This window comes from Salvelinus alpinus, chromosome 33 (genome assembly GCF_045679555.1).
Source record: "Salvelinus alpinus chromosome 33, SLU_Salpinus.1, whole genome shotgun sequence".
Classification (NCBI taxonomy): Eukaryota; Metazoa; Chordata; class Actinopteri; order Salmoniformes; family Salmonidae; genus Salvelinus; species Salvelinus alpinus.
The window spans coordinates 6,298,314-6,316,326 of NC_092118.1; the positions used below are offsets into that span (position 1 = coordinate 6,298,314).

An 18,013-nucleotide genomic window follows, 5' to 3' on the forward strand; every position below is an offset into this window, starting at 1 on the left:
AGAAATATTGGGGTGCAAAGGAGCGAGATAAATAAATAAATACAGTATGGGGATGAGGTAGGTAGATAGATGGGCTGTTTACAGATGAGCTATGTACAGGTGCAGTGATCTGCGAGCTGCTCTGACAGCTGATACTTAAAGCTAGTGAGGGAGATGTGAGTCTCCAGCTTCAGTGAAAAATAAATACAAAATATATACAAGTATGTAATTAAAGGGATCATGCTGAAACCCTCATATTAAACACCAATGGTATTCACTTGATGGTTTAGGATGGTTTAGGATAATGTTTAACAGCTTTGTCGTTCTATAAAAAATAATCATTATTTCATACATTTCACCACACAGAGGGCACAGAGGGCCAAAGATAACTACAGACACCTGTAATAGTCTGTCTTGTGATAGATTACATATAATCCTTGAATGAAACCAACATTCTGGTTGTATACTGGTAAACTTCACAAGTTTACAGTAATATATTGTCTCTTTGCAACCCTTCTCAAGACTCAAGAACATTCATATCAACCACATGGGGGCACTATAACGGCCACATGTTTTGTTACTTTCAGTTAGTCTAGGTTGAATTGGGAGAGGATATACAGACACACCTTGTTCACAAAATTGATGACGTATGTCACGCAGTGAGAGTTGAGCAGGGACGAACAGATTGGGTTCAGTCAGTTCAGTCAGTAATCCTAATGATCCTTCCCCAGCTAGCTAGTTTATGCTTGTGGCTAGAAAATTCAGTGATCATTTAAAACTTGTCTGCCATAGTGGGGACTTGGGAGAGTGTCCAGAATCATTCTGTTTTTATCAGAGTAATTGTTTGTTTTTCCCTTCCCAAAATATAGATGTTAATGTACATTTTGTACATTTTGGGTGAAAATCACTCCAATAAATGTGTTTTAGCTGTCACACTGGCGTGATGATATTGGCTACACTATCGAGCTACTTCCCTCAGCAGTGCTTGGCAGTCGGCAAGCAGGAGAGAAGGAAACACTGTGCACAATGATCTATATACTCTGAACAAAAATATAAACGCAACATGTAAAGTTTTGGTCCCATGTTTCATGAGCTGAAATAAAAAATCCTAGACATTTTCCATATGCACAAAAAGCTTATTTCTCTCAAATTTTGTGCAAAAATGTGTTTACATCCCTGTTAGTGAGCATTTCTCCTTTGCCAAGATAATCCATCCACCTGACAGGTGTGGTATATCAAGAAGCTGATTAAACACCATGATCCTTAAACAGGTGCACCTTGTGCTGGGGACAATAAAAGGTCACTCTGAAATGTGCAGTGTTGTCACAAAACACAATGTCACAGATGTCTCAAGTTTTGAGGAAGGGTGCAATTGGCATGCTGATTGCAGGAATGTCCACCAGAGCTGTTGCCAGAGATTTGAATGTACATTTCTCTACCAAAAGCTGTCATTTTAAAGAATTTGTCAGTACGTCCAACCGGCCTCACAACCGCAGACCATGTGTAACCATGCTAGCCCAGGACCTCCACATCCAGCTTCTTCACCTGCAGGATTATCTGAGACCAGCCACCTGGACAGGTGATGAAACTGGGGGTTCACAAAACCGAAAAATCTCAGCACAAACTGTCAGAAACGTTTTAGGGAAGCTCATTTGCGTACTCGTAGTCCTCGCCAGGGTCTTGACTTGACTGCAGTTCGGCGTCATAACCTACTTCAGTGGACAAATTATGAATCCCAGTTTCAACAGTACCTGGCAGATGGCAGACAGTGTGTATGGCGTTGTGTGGGCGAGCGGTTTGCTGAGGTCAACATTGTGAAAAGAGTGCTCCATGGTGGCAGTGGGGTTATGGTAGGGGCAGGCATAAGCTACGGACAAGTAACAAATAGCATTTTATCGATGGCAATTTGAATGCACAGAGATACCGTGACAAGATCTTGAGGCCCATTGTTGTGCCATTCATCTGCCGCCATCACCTCATGATTCAGCATGATAATATACAGCCCGATATCGCAAGGATCTGTACACAATTCCTGGAAGCTGGAAATGTCCCAGTTCTTCCATGGCCTGCATACTCACCAGACATGTCACCCATTGAGCATGTTTGGGATGCTCTGGACCTACATTTACCACAGCGTGTTCCAGTTCCCGCCAATATCCAGCAACTTCCCACGGCCATTGAAGAGGAGTGGGACAACATTCCACAGGCCACAATCAACAGCCTGATCAACTCTGTGTGAAGGAGATGTGTCGCGCTGCATGAGGCACACAAGATGCTGACTGGTTTTCTGATCCACGCCCCTACTTTATTTTTTAAGGTATCTTTGACCAACAAATGCATATCTGTATTCCCAGTTGTGGAATCCATAGATTAGGGCCTAATGAATTTATTTCAATTGACTGATTTCCTTATATGAACTGTAACTCAGTAAAATCTTTGAAATTGTTGCATGTTGTGTTTATATTTTTATTCAGTGCATATATACACTAGATGACTGACAGAGTGCGCTGTTTTGAAGCCCCCGCACATCCGTCTTGACGCTACCCCACCATTGTAAAAAATAAGCATTTATTAATGTCTACAATTTTTTTTGCCATGTTTCTGACATGACACCTTAATGCATATTTTTTTATTATATTATTTGAGCTAAACATAAAATAAAAATATATGAAAAATATTTTCCTTAAAGTAGCTAACGTAGCTACCGCCAGCGACATGTGATACAGCTGACCGGTGAAGCAACTGCTGCCCAGTGGGAAGCAACATTGGTAACTGGGAAATACCTCGATATAACACTGTTGCCCTTGTCATTCACACCGACTTGTCATTACGTTAGCTTATTGGCATGTCACGATGACATCCAGATGGTAACCAATACTGCAAGTGTTTTCTCCCTCGCCCATCGAAAAAAACATAACTTTCTTTTACAAGTTTTAACTAGAGCCATGCTGCTGTTGTTGCCAGCTAGCCAGCATCAACTAGCTAGCTGGGAAGGGCTCATCAGGACGACTGACTGAACCGAATCCATTTGTCTCCAGTCGACTCTCATCATCAATTTGGGCACCAGGCGTGTCCGTATAATCTCCCCCGTTTGAAATTGTTGCCATTAATTGTCCTACAAGTGGGGGGCGCTGCATCATTCGTGGGGGACGACATGTTTACTGTGCCTTCTTTCAAATAGGTGTTACATCATGAGAATGTGTGTGAAGTCTATCATACTGGTTGGATGCGTTGTCATTTATAGTAAATAATTTTGCCAATTCTATCCCCTCTCCAGATACAAGGACTACAGAGAGACACCGTGGTCCAACACCCCCTATGACCTCTCCAAGGAGTTCTGGGCTATACTGGCTTGCCGGCTGGCCTTTGTCGTTGTTTTTCAGGTCAGATGCCTAAACAAAAACAAACATATGAGTCATTGAGGGTTCAATCATTTTATGCTGAAAGCATTTTGTCATATCCTTTTGAATGACTGTTTTTGGAATTTTATTGAAGGAATTGTGAAAGAAATGTCTCGATCCGTACCATCTTTTCTCCTTCTAGAATGTGGTGATGCTGATGAGTGACTTTGTTGACTGGCTGATCCCAGACATCCCCAAGGACATAAGTCTGCAGATCCACAAGGAGAAGATCCTCATGGTGGAGCTCTTCATGAAGGAGGAAGAGGGCAAAAAGCTCCTCCGAGACAGCCACGCCAACCAAAGTCCTCTTCAGCCCCGATCTCGCCCTGCCTCACATACACCTTCTAACTGCTAGTGCCCTGGTGGGCGGCTCCATCTGCCCGTTCATCTGGTCTGTTCAAAAACCTTCAGCCCCCCTGTCTGGACTTGGACACTCCACATACACAGTGGCCTACTCAAGAAAAGAGGGAGGCAGTTATTGGCAGGCTTCTGCACGTGCACCCCTTCTGACTTATAGCAAGTCATTGCCCAACCTTTGGTGAACCAGGTATCAGGCAGAAGGCTCAGAGGGCTGTTTTTCTCTTTTGCACAAAAATTATACAATGCAGGAAAACATGTAGATCTTTTTTGAATATGCAATTTTGCTAGCTAATGTTTTTATTTTGTAACTTTTGCCTTTTTAAGACACTGAGATCAGGTAAAGGAGCTTGCCATTCTGCTTGTTTACCATGCCAATTTTCCCTTATGTCATGTGTTTTATGTCCTGTTTGTTATTATACTAAATCATATCTATCATGGGCTAGGTTTCCATCCAATTGGCGACAGATTTTCATGCAAATATTCTACAATCTGCATAAAAACAATATGCACATTTTCCCACCAGAGATGTTTCCATCAAATGTACATGTTGCAGATGAAAGTATGTGCATGATGACTTAGTGCACATAAGAATATATTTTGCGTTAAATTCCAACATACCGAACACAAAATAGCCTACAAGTTAAAGGTTTCCATCACATTTTCAAATTTACTGATGTTTTCTCACAAAAATGTTTTATACTTTATATAGCGAGTGTGCCAATTCTGGTACTGGCAAGTGCGCTCTAGCCAACGTATCTGCGCGCTGTTGGCTAGACTGCGTATATAGTCTACGTGATGATATTATTATGGAAAAAAGAGCGAGATTACTTTTATTTGTCAAACAGTAGCCAAGCATCGATGATCATGTCAACAACTATTTCAAGGAAAGGAAGAAGGTATTTTGTCAGCTCATTTTGTATATAATTTGTAAGTAAACTGTACTATTTAATGCATATCCAATACATAGTCAATATTGAATCCTATCAATATACACAGTCTACAAAACATTATTGACTTGCACCCCGTTCGCCCTCAGAACAGCCTCAATTCATCAGGGTATGGACTCAACAAGGTGTCGAAAGCGTTCCACAGGGTTACTGGCCCATGTTGACTCCAATGCTTCCCACAGTTGTGTCAAATTGGCTGGATGTCCTTTGGGTGCTGAACTATTCTTGATTCACAAGGGAAACTGTTGAGCGTTAAAAAAAACACAGCGTTGCAGTTCTTGACACACTCAAACCTGTGCGCCTGGAACTTACTACCATCCCCGTTCAAAGGCACTTAAATCTATTGTTTTGCCAGTTCACCCTCTAAATGGCACACAAACTATCCATGTCTCAATTGTCTCAAGGCTTAAAAATGATTCTGTAACCTGTCTACTCCCATTCATCTACACTGATGGAAATGGATTTATCAGGTGACATCAATAACGGACCATATCTTTCACCCAGATTCACCTGGTCAGTCTATGTTGTGGAAAGAGAAGGTGTTCCTAATGTTTTGTACACTCAGTGTATATGGTTTGTAAAACAGGAGAAACGTTCATACATTTTTTCTTAACACAAGAAAAACAACATTATTAAAAGCATTTTTAAAACCTCATGATCAAACCAAGGACATATTTACAAATGAAGCACAAAAGCAAACTAGAAAAGAAAAAATATATATATCCTTTGTGGTACCATGTCATGTTTTGCTTGTTTGTGACCACTGTTTCTTATACAGTAGGATCTGTAATTCTATGTCTGTGTTTAGGAATGTGACAGACCTTTGATTTAGTCTCTTTTGTGCCATGAGACTTCTGATCAAACAGAAAAAAATGTAGATACTTCACTTCAATGGAATGACATGGAACCTGCCACCCAGACTGTTGGAATGTATTACATTATTCACAATTAACAATTATTATATATTTTATATTTTCAATGATATGTATGATATTTAACTGTCTTCAACTTCTATTTTGTGTGTCTACGGTATTGAAATGTATCAACATTGACCTCTTGCAATATAATATGTTTGGAATATTACATTACTCCTGGATACTGATTATATGAGATGTCTTTCATTTTGCTTATAGAAAGAACTCTGATGGCCATTAACATAGTCTAAAATGTATTTATTAGGCCATTGCAGAATATTGCATCACCTCATATTTAAATTTCGGATGCAAGGACATGTTCTTGTTTTTTTTCAACTACTAATATTTTATGTTCATTGTATGACTTATAGGCCAATGCTGAATGGCAGCCACAATACTACTTTTGAGCTAGTGGCATCTTATTCCCAACTGATACTTAGATATTTCAATCCTTGATATTCATCTTGATATACTAGAGCAGTAGAGAAAAACTTGGTGTTTAAATATTTGCCTGAATTGTACAGCAACATTACAACTATATTTGAATAGGATAGTACTACATTTATTTCATATTTCAGGCTTATATTTCCACTAGAGGTCTGTCAGCCTAGAGTAAAAGTTTTAGGATATTTTAATTACAATAAAATAATACAAGTTATGAGAAGTGTATATGTATTTGTATCATGTGTTCGTTATAGAATTGATGTCTACTGTTAGCAATGCAATACAACATTTTCACCCTGAACATGGAACAAAAGCACCCCCAGTGTAAATCAAAAGCGAAACATTGGCAAGAGCTGGTGTGTGTGTGTGTGTGTGTGTGTGTGTGTGTGTGTGTGTGTGTGTGTGTGTGTGTGTGTGTGTGTGTGTGTGTGTGTGTGTGTGTGTGTGTGTGTGTGTGTGTGTGTGTGTGTGTGTGTGTGTGTGTGCGTGCGTGCGTGCGTGCGTGCGTGCGTGCGTGCGTGCGGCAAGGAGAGGGTAAGCAGAGGGCGTACGTGGACATGACTGAGTCTAGGAGAGGATGGGGTGAGGACGTGAGAAGGTGTGTGGAGAGATGTAGAGATAATCCATTTTATTTGTTTTTAGTCAGTGGAAGGGTGGGGGCTGGGGTGTATATCCCAGATTTTAATGTTGGAGCATGTAAGCGGTTAACTGATTGTGTCAGTTTATGGGGCAGAGATGATGGTCATGATTGTAGGTTTGAGATGGGAGATGATGGTGAAGTTAATGGGATTGGAGAGGGTGGGAGTGGTGGTCGTTTTTTGTAGGGTTCCCACCCATGTGGGTGTGGAGGGTAATGAGAAGGGGGGGTAGATATTCAGGTCCCGCTGGACCGCAGAGAAGTCAAGTCCTTGATCCGGGTAAAAGGGCTGGATCTTTGGCAAAGGGAGTGGGATGCTAGTAGTAAGGTGAGGCAATTTTATTGCATGCATCAGTCAGTAAAGGACGATGTGGGGAGTATGGGATGTAGGAGAGAGGAAGTTGTGTGGAGTAGACTATGGTTTGAGCATTGAGGTTTGAATGTCACGTTGTGGATGATAGGGAGACATGAAACAGGTATGTGTGATGAGTGTTTAGTGAAGGAAACAGTGGAACATGTGTTGATTATTTTGTGAATTGAATGACGTAGATAGTGAGAGATTGTGTGAAAGGGTTAGAGAGGCAGGACAGGGTTGGGGTTTGGGTGGTGTAGTGGGGGGAGACAACAGGAGGGAAGTGGTGTCTATTGATCTATTTCATTTTCTTAGAGGAACAGGACTAATTAAGAGAATTGAAAGTAGTTAGGCCGTGCCTGGCCTCCCACTACAGTACAGTAGGTGGCAGTGTATGCACCTTGAAAGTTGGATGCGACCCGCCAACCCAATCCCAAAGAAGAAGAAGACCTGTCGTGTGAGATATTTACTTGGTTCACTACAGTCAAGATGAGTACGTTTAACAGCCTTTTGCTGAATATTTCAGGTGAACTTGTTGGTGATCAATTGGAGAAAATGAAGTTCCTGTGTATTAAAGAAATAGGAAAAAATCGTCTCGAGAAGATGACCAGTGGCTTACAACTTTTCATGGTCCTAATGGAAAGAAATAAACTTGGACCTGACAACACAGTATTTCTAGTTTCGCTTTTGACAGACATTGGGCGCCTAGATCTTGCGGACAAACTTACCAACTGTGAAAGTCAATATGCTGGATCACCGAATTCTCTTCCTAACGATGAGGAGCAAGGTAAATTAAGTGGTTTTCCCCACTCCCGAATATTAATGGAAAAATGTTGAAATACCATAGCATAGGCCATTTGTTCTTGGGCTGTGACGCCTGTTTCAACAGTTACTGTAAAGTGGAGGTGTTGCTTAGTAATTCTACAGAGGACCAATGTCTTGTTGAATGCGTGTAAGAATGTATCAGAGATCATGGCTACATGTTATCTGGGGAACCCTGTCACAACTGCTATGAAAGATATTAGGCTACATTGTCACTATCTTTCTGACATGCTCTCCCATACAGTAAATGTTTGCCAGTGTATTGTATTTCCTCTGAGGGCAAATATAAAATGCAACTGTATGCCTCAGATAATGTATAGCCTACTGTATATAGTGCATTGTGTTGGAAATATTACTTTTGTAGTTGACTTATTTACATTCCATGGCATCTTCTCTTTTCCCAGCAAAACTTGACATTGCAACAGAAGTGATCACTAACAAAATTGGAAGGAAGTGGCGAACATATGGTCGTAAACTTGGTCTGCCAGAGGCCAAACTGGACCATATCGCGCAGAAGCACCCGAATAACCTGGAAGAGCAAGTGGTGGAGCTTTTGAAGGAATGGCGGAAAATGCAGAAAGCTGAGGCCAAAACAGACACTTTGATAAAGGCCCTTCGCTCCTGTGATCAGAACTACACTGCTGATCTGATACAGACAGAACTTGAAAAACTTAATGCCAATGGTGGACAGTGAAAGTGTGGCAAACAATCTTCATCTTTTCTTAGGCCTCTTATGTTGTTTACTCAATGGATTATTTATTCATTGCTTTCACAATGAGTTTGGTGCTTTTATAAGATTCAGTAAATCACCACAATTTGTTGGCAATATTGGTATACCAGTATATTCATGGGCCAGTATAATTTTATGGAGAGTAGCCCAGTGCACTCTGGGTACATACATTCCTACTACATATTGTAAGGGAATTTGGGAGAAACTTGATTAAACTATGGATATTATAAAATTGTATAGATAATGTGCATTTAAATGTGATATTGATGTATCCACTGTTGAGATTAGTATAAAAAAAATCTGAAGAAGTCTGTTTCCCTCAAGCTGGTGAAAATACTTTTCTAATTATTTAATGTTGAAGTAAACTCAAAAATTGATTTGTTTATGATTGTAGTCATGCCATTCCAAGTTCAACAAAACCCACAAATGTTTATGTTTGGGGTTACTGTGAACATGTTCCATAGTTGCTGTAATACTTGTCCAAAGCATTACACGGAACCCAAACCGACTGCGTGCATGCGCCATCGTGCGCTATCGTGCATAAATGTATTTTGTCCCCCTACAACAAACGCGATCAAGACACGCAGGTTAAAATATCAAAACAAACTCTGAACCAATGACATTAATTTGGGGACAGGTCAAAAAGCATTAAACATGTATGGCAATTTAGCTAGTTAGCTTGCTCTTGCTAGCTAATTTGTCCTATTTAGCTAGCTTGCTGTTGCTAGCTAATTTGTCCTGGGATATAAACATTGAGTTGTTATTTTACCTGAAATGCACAAGGTCCTCTACTCCGACAATTAATCCACACAAAACGGCCAACCGAATCGTTTCTAGTCATCTCTCCTCCTTCCAGGCTTTTTCATCTTTGAACGTATATATGTGATTGGCATCTAAACTTTCATAGTATTACCACGACGACCGGCAAAACAGTTCGTCTTTCAATCACCCATGTGGGTATAACCAATGAGTAGATGGCACCTGGGTACCTGCTTCTATAAACCAATGAGGAGATGGGAGAGGCAGGACTTGCAGCGCGATCTGCATCAGAAATAGAAAGGAGTTCTATTTAAGCCCTTGGCATCGCAGACGCTCGTTGGCACGCGCGAGCAGTGTGGGTGCAATAATTGAATAACATGGATTTCAAAATTAATTTTGCGACGCTCGCGCACGTGACGTGTCTGGTCAGCATGTTAGAATACTTATGTTGAGTAAAGCGTGTTGTATGGACACTTATTTGGAGAACTGTATTGAAATGGAATTATAGATACAGATGAAGCTTTTGATTTCAATTGATCAGATTTTTATTGTGATTATTAGAGACAAATTACATTAATAGTTCTACCACTAGAGGTCACTCTACTCCTTCAGCGGAATGATCTTGAGTCCATCGGAAGTGAGACCACAGGTATCCAACTGTTTCTATTGGAGGGAAAAGAGAAAAAAAGAGTGATTATTTAATCATACACATAAAGCTATGTCCAGTGTGATATATCCTCCCACCCTCAATGTCACAATTCTTACATTGTTATTAAGCTCTAGATATATTAGAGCTATGTTAGCTCTGGGGAAGAGGCATCCAAGGGGGTGGAACGAGGAGGTTTGATCCATTCACGCAGCCTTGGCCTAGATTTTAATCATCCAAACCCATGAACAGTAAATTGTTCAGTGTGGCAGTACTCACAGCAGCCATACAGCCTGTTCAGCCTGTCAATGTCGTTCTTGCTCATCTGGGTGGCCTCGCCGAAAGACACATTGTTGTTGGGGATGGGCTCCATGGTGGGGCGGTTGTTCTTGGAGAAGGCATACCTGTAACCACACAAATCACAATGCAACACAATTTAGGCCTACTCAACAATGTCACTGCTGAAGCTACAGTATATCTTGGCCTGAATGAAAGGACACTGAGGAAGGTATGGGACGTCTTAAATAAACGATTGTGCCACTGGGACTTCCTTGTTCTCCTGCTCCTGATTCCTGCACCTCCCTCCTTTAAGGAGGCTCTTAACAGAATCCCGCACCACTTATGGAATCAGCAGGAGCTGACACGCTCTCCACGTCCATGGAGGAGCGCATGCAACACCACACCACCGTTCTCCACCGTTTCGGGACCGCCATGGATCAAGTGATGGCGACGATGGAGAGATGGGAGAGGGGTGGCCTGCCTACCCCTCCACCAGCCACACTCCAACCAGCACCACCACCTTCTCCGGCGTCATCCGGCCCCAGCGGTATTTGGCTCGCGCTCCCGAGGGAGTACGATGGGACAGCTGCCGGGTGCAAGGGTTTCCTGCTCCAGCTGGAGCTTTACCTGGCAACCGTGCACCCGGCTCCCTCGGGAGGTGAGAGCATGAACGCCCTCGTCTCCTGCCTGTCAGGCAAAGCTCTGGAGTGGGCCAACGCGGTCTGGGATGGACCAGACTCGGCGAGGGACCACTACCCAGAGTTCACCCGCCGCTTCCGGGCCTTGTTCGACCATCCCCCTGAGGGTCGAGCGGTGGGTGAGCTTCTGTTCCATCTACGGCAGGAGACGAGGAGCGCACAAGACTTCACTCTGGAGTTCAGGACCTTGGCCGCCGGCGCAGGGTGGAACGACAGGGCCCTGATTGACCACTATAGGTGCAGCTTACGTGAGGACGTCCGCAGGGAGCTAGCATGCAGATACGCTACCCTCACCCTGGACCAGCTAGTGGACATGTCCATCAGGTTGGACAACTTGCTGGCTACGCGCGGGCGTCCGGATTGGGTCCTGTTGGTTCCACCCCCCAGCTCCTCTGCTCCAATCCCCATGGAGTTAAGGGGTGCTGCAGCGAGGGCGATTGGAGGAGGAGCCTCCTCCTGCACTGGATGTGTTCGGAGAGGGCACACTGCCGACCGGTGCTGGAGGAGCTCGTCTGGGAGTCGAGACGGCAGGCCGAGTACTGTTCGGGCACCCCAGGTGAGTCAGCACCAGGCTAACCCAGAGCCCCCTGTTGTTCACATGTATGTGTTAATTTCTTTCCCTGAGTTTTTCCCCCATTCCCAGCATGAGGCGCTAGTAGATTCAGGCGCCGCGGGGAATTTTATGGACCACGGTTTCGCGCATAGGTTAGGGATTCCCCTTGTTCAGATGGACAAACGATTCCATGTGCACTCCCTAGATAGTCAACCATTAGGGTCAGGGGTGGTCAGGGAGGCCACGGCTCCACTGGTCATAGTTACGCAGGGGGGTCATGAGGAGAGAATTAGTCTCTACCTCATAGATTCTCCTGCGTTTCCAGTGGTGCTGGATATTCCCTGGTTGGCCTTTCACAACCCCACTATTTCGTGGCAACAGAGGGCTCTAAAGGAGTGGTCAGAGGAGTGCTCAGGTAGGTGTGTAGGAGTTTCCATCGGTGCAACGACGGTGGAGAGTCCAGACCAAATATCCACCGTGCGCATTCCCCCCGAATATGCCGATTTGGCAATCGCCTTCTGTAAAAAGAGGGCGACCCAATTACCACCTCATCGACGAGGGGATTGTGCGATAAACCTCCAGGTAAACGCCGCACTTCCCAGGAGTCACGTGTATCCCCTGTCACAGGAGGAGACGGTGGCTATGGAAACATATGTCTGAATCTCTGAGGCAGGGGTACATTCGGCCCTCCACGTCACCCGCCTCCTCGAGTTTCTTTTTTGTGAAGAAGAAGGAGGGAGGTCTGCGTCCGTGCATTGACTATAGAGGTCTAAATTCTATTACGGTGGGGTAGAGTTACCCGCTACCTCTCATCGCTACGGCGACTGAGTCATTTCACGGAGCACGCCTCTTCACAAAACTGGATCTCAGGAGTGCGTATAACTTGGTGCATATCCGGGAGGGAGATGAGTGGAAGACAGCATTTAGTACCACATCCGGCCATTATGAGTACCTCGTCATTCCGTATGGGTTGAAGAATGCCCCAGTAGTCTTCCAATCCTTTGTAGACGAGATTCTCAGGGACCTGCACGGGCAGGGTGTGGTGGCATATATCGATGACATTTTGATATATTCTGCCACACAGTTGGAGCATGACCTATACGTCAAGGCTGAGAAATGCGTGTGTTCCCAACAGGCCGTCTCCTTCCTGGGTTATCGCATTTCAACATCAGGGTTGGTGATGGAGTGTGATGGCATTGCAGCCGTGCGTAATTGGCCGACTCCCACCATGGTAAAGGAGGTGCAGCGGTTTTTAGGGTTTGCCAATTACTACCGGAGGTTTATCCGGGGTTTTGGGCAGGTGGCTGCTCCCATTACCTCACTGCTGAAGGGGGGACCGGTGCGTCTGCGGTGGTCGGCTGAAGGCAGACAGAGCATTTTGTCGCTTGAGGACTCTGTTCACCGATGCTCCCGTGATGGCTCATCCGGATCCATCTAGAAGACAAAGAAATGCACACCTATTTAGGCAAGGTGCTGGCTAGCAGAGTAGAAAACTTGAAAATAAAGGAGAGCCGCACACTCTAGGAGCTCAGATGCTCATCCGGATCCCTCTTTGGCATTCATAGTGGAGGTGGACGCATCCGAGGCTGGGTTTGGAGCCGTGCTCTCAAAGCGCTCGGGCGCGCCACTGAAGCTCCGCCCCTGCGCATTCTTTTCGAGGAAGCTCAGCCCGGCGGAGTGAAACTATGACGTGGGGGACCGGGAGTTGCTGGCTATTGTAAAAGCTCTGAAGGTGTGGAGACATTGGCTTGAGGGGGCTCAACACCCTTTCCTCATCTGGACTGACCACCGTAATCTGGAGTACATCCGGGAGGCGAGGAGACTGAACTCTCGCCAGGCAAGGTGGGCCATGTTTTTCACCAGATTCCGATTTACGATATCGTATAGACCAGGTTCCCAGAAAGCTAAGGCAGACGCACTGTCCCGTCTGTATGATACAGAGGAGCGGTCCATCGATCCCACCCCCATACTTCCGGCCTCTTGTCTGGTGGCGCCGGTGGTGTGGGAGGTGGACGCGGACATCGAGTGGGCATCTCGGTCAGAGCCTACTCCACCTCAGTGTCCAGCTGGACGGAGGTACATCCCGCTTGGTGTTCGTGATAGGTTGATTCGGTGGGCGCACACGTTACCCTCCTCTGGTCATCCGGGTATCGATAGGACGGTGCGAAGCCTTAGGGGGAAGTACTGGTGGCCCACTTTAGCTAAGGACGTGAGGGTTTATGTCTCCTCCTGTTCAGTGTGCACTCAGTGCAAGGCTCCTAGACACCTGCCCTGAGGGAAGTTACAACCCCTCCCCATTCCACAGCGGCCTTGGTCACACCTGTCGGTAGACAGTTTCTGATCTGGGTCCCCAGTTCACGTCCCGGGTTTGGAGGGCGTTCATGGAGCGTCTGGGAGTCTCGGTCAGCCTGACCTCTGGTTTTCACTCTGAGAGTAATGGGCAGGTGGAGAGAGTAAACCAGGATGTGGGTAGGTTTCTGCGGTCGTATTGCCAGGACCGGCCAGGGGAGTGGGCGAGGTACGTAACATGGGCAGAGATGGCCCAGAACTCACTCCACCACTCCTCAACTAACCTTTCGCCCTTCCAGTGCGTGTTGGGGTATCAGCTGGTCCTGGTACCGTGGCATCCGAGCCAGACCGAGGCTCCTGTGGTGGAGGACTGGGTGAAGCGCTCGAAGGAGACCTGGGAGGCCGTCCACGGGCAACTGAAACGGGCTGAAGAAGCGAGCGCTGACCGCCACCCCAGTGAGGCCCCGGTGTTCGCACCGGGGGACCGGGTCTGGCTCTCGACCCGGAAACCTGCCTCTCCGCCTGCCCTGCCGGAAGCTGTGTCCGCGGTTTGTGGGGCCATTTAAAGTCCTGAGGAGAATAAATGAGGTGTGTTATAGGTTACACCTCCCCCTTATTACCGTTTTAACCCCTCGTTTCATGTGTCTCTCCTCAGGCCGGTGGTAGCTGGTACGCTTCAAGGAGCTGAGGTGCGGGAGGTCCCTCAGCCCTCTCTGGACATCGAAGGGGCCCCGGCGTACACAGTGCGATCCATACTGGATTCCAGGCATCGGGTGAGGGGCCTGCAGTACCTCGTGGATTGGGAGGGGTACGGTCTGGAGGAGAGATGCTGGGTGCCGGTGGAGGACGTCTTGGACCCATCTCTGCTGAGTGAGTTTCACCGCCTCCATCCGGATCGCCCTGCGTCTCGTCCTCCGGGTCGTCCTCGAGGCCAGCGTCGGCGCGCTGCGGGAGGCGCGCGTCAGGGAGGGGGTACTGTCACGACTTCCACCGAAGGTGGCTCCTCTCCCTGTTCGGGCGGTGCTCGGGGGTCGTCGTCGCCGGCCTACTAGCTGCCACCGATCCATTTTTCCTTTTTGTTTGTGTCTGTCTGTATTGTTTACACCTGTGTCCTATTAGTTGATTTCGGGGGGTTTATTTACCTCCGCTGCCTGCTAGTCTTTGTGCGGGATTGTTTGCTGTGGTATCTTTGTTAGTGGTGCGTGTCTGCACCACGGGGTTTTCTTTTCACGGCAGTTTGTACCGTTTGGTATGTGTTTAGGAGTAGAGGTTTCTCCTCTGTGTGTGACGTTTATTTCCCTGTGGGTGGCGACCTCGTTTGGGCGTATTCTCCCCCATGTTGTTGCTGAGTTGGGACGTCTTAAATAAACGATTGTGCCACTGGGACTTCCTGTTCTCCTGCTCCTGATTCCTGCACCTCCCTCCTTTAAGGAGGCCCTTAACACCTTGGTTCAGGTTGGCGATCTTGTGGAAGTGGTACTTCATGTTCATAGAGCTGATAGGCTGTGTTTCACCCCACTTTATGAGCAAGATCAATCAGTTACAATATTAAATAGAAATGAACAACAATAGATAACTCTATATCTATAGATGACTCAACAGCTCATAAAACAAAAAGCAGGTTGGCTGACAAGCCCCCAAAATATACAATTTAACAAATCCATTGTCTTTTGTTAGAATTAGCCGTTAGAGATAGAGGCAGTTTCTTATCATGTAAAGTGAAAGTCAATTAAAGGGAAACAGGATAAATGCATGGTATCGACCATCAATTATGTTCTCCCAGTAGACATGGATGTGGTTGTCAAGGTCGCTGCGGGTCTGCTCGTGGTTAAAGCCCAGGGCATGGAGGAGCTCATGCTGGACGGTGCTGTGGTACAGGCAGCCCTGGTGGGCTAGAGACACAGTCTGGGTGTTACCCTGACGGCCAACATAGGAGTAGCATCTTGGGAGAAGAGCAGAGGGTCAAGGTTCACCAATCCAATGCCAGAAGTAGGGCCTACCCTAATCATCTAGTTCATTGTAAGGGTTTTAGGAAACCTCAGGGTAATGTGTTCATAAGAGATAAAAGTGGTGGGGATCACCTGACAGTGCAGGTTTGCAAAAACAAATATTGCATGGATTATGATCCTCAAAGGGAAATTCAACTACGTATGTATTGATGTGATATTCGAATTGTTTAATCATGTTATTGAAATTTAGGCTCACCCGCTGCGAGACTCAATGCTGAGGTAGTCCCTCTCGTTCTGGCACTGGAAGAAGCGGACGCAGGTGGTTTCGGCGAAGGAGTCAAGACCACGCTGGGTGATGGCTATCTCACGAGATGCTGTTATAGAGATCAAATTAACAACAAGAGATAGGGAAATGATTGTAGTGAAATGATTGTATTGCTTGTACAATATCTCAACATACAAAAGCTAACACTTACAGAAGTGTTGGCAATGACATAGGCCATCCAGATTCTTCCATCACTGTACTTTTGCCACAGACACCCGGTGGCGGTGCAGGGTTTAGCATTCTTCTCAGAGGGCATGGCAATGTCACCCATCAGAGTAGGCTCATCGGCCTCGGGGGCTTGGGTAAAGAACATGGAGAACAGGTTACTATGGGTGCTAGTCCCAAATAATTAATCTGCATTCTTTTTATTCCTTGAGCATTGAACCAACTTACTGAGGTCTCTGTCGGCTCTGGTCAGCAGCTCACCAACAGAGAGCTCAATAGAGGTGTCTTCTTCCACAACAATCTCTGTAAGAAAGAACATTGGATCTGTTAAGTCTGCTAAATCATGACATGACATTGTTTTTATTATTTATATGCTTGGTAATGTGAGATAGTGCCAAAACAGTTTTTTCTCACCTTCGAACTTTGGATGACAACGTGAAAAAATACAGACAATGACAAAGGAGAATACATATAAAATTAACATAGAGTATATGAACTCGTGAAGAACACAATACATGAATATACATTGAGCTCCAAAAGTATTGGGACAGTGACACATTTTTTCTTGTTTTGGCTCTGTACTCCAGCATTTTGGATTTGAAATGATACAATGACTATGTGGTTAAAGTGCAGACTGTCAGCTTTCATTTGAGGGTATTTTCATCCATGTCACAAATAGTATATCCCCAAGACATGCTAACGTCTCACCATTACAATAACGGGAGGCTAGCATTTTGGGGGGGGTTATGATATTTGTGCGTCTAACTTTCTTACTCATCATTATTCACGATTCATTCAGGATTATCTGTAATCATGGTAGCATCGACATTAATGTAGAAGTGTTTAGAAACATATTCTATTCTTATTTACAATAAAAGTGACTCCAAAATGACACAATACATTATTTACCATTAATTTCTATTGGGCACAAAATAATCTGAAACACAACCAAAACAAACAGCAAATGCATGCAACAAATGTGTAGAGTCACACGCTTCACAGTGTGCTAGGAATATGGGACCAAATACTTATTTAATACACATAATAGACGTTTGGACAAAAAGTGCTGTAATTTCTAAACGGTTCTCCCAATATGAATGAAAATACCCTAAAATTAAAGCGGACAATATGCACGCTAACCTCATAGACATTGTATAATTTCACATTCAAAATGCTGGAGTATATAGCCAAAACTATAATACCATTGGAGCTTTATTGTGTGAAGTATTTTTAAGGTCCCAATGTTACTGGGGTCCAAGTAGGTCCTAGTGTTACTTTGAATATGCGTTGACTGTTCGATTGAGTTTAGCAAAGCAGCGATCTTATGGCATGGTAGCTTCGTATCCTGTGTCACTCACCTCAGTCAGTTCCTCAACCCAGGCAGAGGACACCAGCATCAGGGTCAGGAGACCCACAGTGAACTTCAACACAAACATGGCAGCAAAAGGACTGTAGGATAAATACAACCATATAGGGACAATCCTTAAAACCAGCCATAGTGTTAGTCATTGAAGCTCACACACATACAGTATGAACACTGAGCACGGTGCTTACCTTAGAGCTCCGAGAAGGAATGGGTGAAATGAAAGTAGTTAGCGTCGTTTTTATACTCTTTCCTCAAGAATATACACGTAGATATAGATAACAGACCCACAAATAAGTGAATATGGGCACAAATATATGCTGACAGGTAAGGAAATGTCATATTGAGTCGAGGTTGCTGCACGTCATGTGGAAATTCTGCAGGAACTCCTTGAAACGTGT

The 18,013-nt window shown here is 45.0% G+C and overlaps 3 protein-coding genes across 7 annotated transcripts in view; 2 read left to right on the plus strand and 1 right to left on the minus strand.

Annotated features, from left to right (window-relative positions):
* The window catches only part of LOC139562737 (anoctamin-1-like), a 58,705-nt gene extending 52,446 nt beyond the window's left edge, over positions 1 to 6,259 (plus strand). For all 5 annotated transcript variants that reach the window (XM_071380701.1, XM_071380702.1, XM_071380700.1 and 2 more), the window contains 2 exons: positions 3,257 to 3,362; positions 3,523 to 6,259. In XM_071380701.1, coding sequence (XP_071236802.1) covers positions 3,257 to 3,362; positions 3,523 to 3,735 — 319 coding nt within the window. In that variant the 3' untranslated portion in view covers positions 3,736 to 6,259. The remainder of the gene's footprint in view (positions 1 to 3,256; positions 3,363 to 3,522) is intronic.
* Positions 6,260 to 7,466: 1,207 nt separating this feature from the next.
* On the plus strand, positions 7,467 to 8,894 carry LOC139562893 (FAS-associated death domain protein-like). Its single transcript, XM_071381023.1, has 2 exons — positions 7,467 to 7,821; positions 8,261 to 8,894. The coding sequence occupies exons 1-2, from the start codon at positions 7,524 to 7,526 to the stop codon at positions 8,548 to 8,550; spliced, it is 588 nt and encodes a 195-aa protein (XP_071237124.1). The 5' UTR covers positions 7,467 to 7,523; the 3' UTR covers positions 8,551 to 8,894.
* A 1,281-nt stretch (positions 8,895 to 10,175) lies between these two features.
* On the minus strand, positions 10,176 to 17,694 carry LOC139562892 (high choriolytic enzyme 1-like). The gene is made up of 7 exons (XM_071381022.1): positions 17,608 to 17,694; positions 16,478 to 16,520; positions 16,205 to 16,381; positions 16,016 to 16,133; positions 15,574 to 15,752; positions 15,228 to 15,297; positions 10,176 to 10,395 (listed from the first exon to the last, which is right to left on the minus strand). The coding sequence occupies exons 1-7, from the start codon at positions 17,683 to 17,685 to the stop codon at positions 10,224 to 10,226; spliced, it is 837 nt and encodes a 278-aa protein (XP_071237123.1). The 5' UTR covers positions 17,686 to 17,694; the 3' UTR covers positions 10,176 to 10,223.
* Positions 17,695 to 18,013: the final 319 nt, after the last annotated feature.

Bases quoted from the DNA above. Each gene is read 5' to 3' on its own strand.
- LOC139562893 (XM_071381023.1), top strand. From the start codon at position 7,524: ATGAGTACGTTTAACAGCCTTTTGCTGAATATTTCAGGTGAACTTGTT. The intron at 7,822-8,260 runs GTAAATTAAGTG...CTCTTTTCCCAG, and splicing joins TCCTAACGATGAGGAGCAAG to CAAAACTTGACATTGCAACA.
- LOC139562892 (XM_071381022.1), bottom strand. From the start codon at position 17,685: ATGTTTGTGTTGAAGTTCACTGTGGGTCTCCTGACCCTGATGCTGGTG. The intron at 16,521-17,607 runs GTGAGTGACACA...ACCTCTATTGAG, and splicing joins GGGTTGAGGAACTGACTGAG to CTCTCTGTTGGTGAGCTGCT. The intron at 16,134-16,204 runs GTACAAGCAATA...TCTCTATAACAG, and splicing joins CTTTTGTATGTTGAGATATT to CATCTCGTGAGATAGCCATC.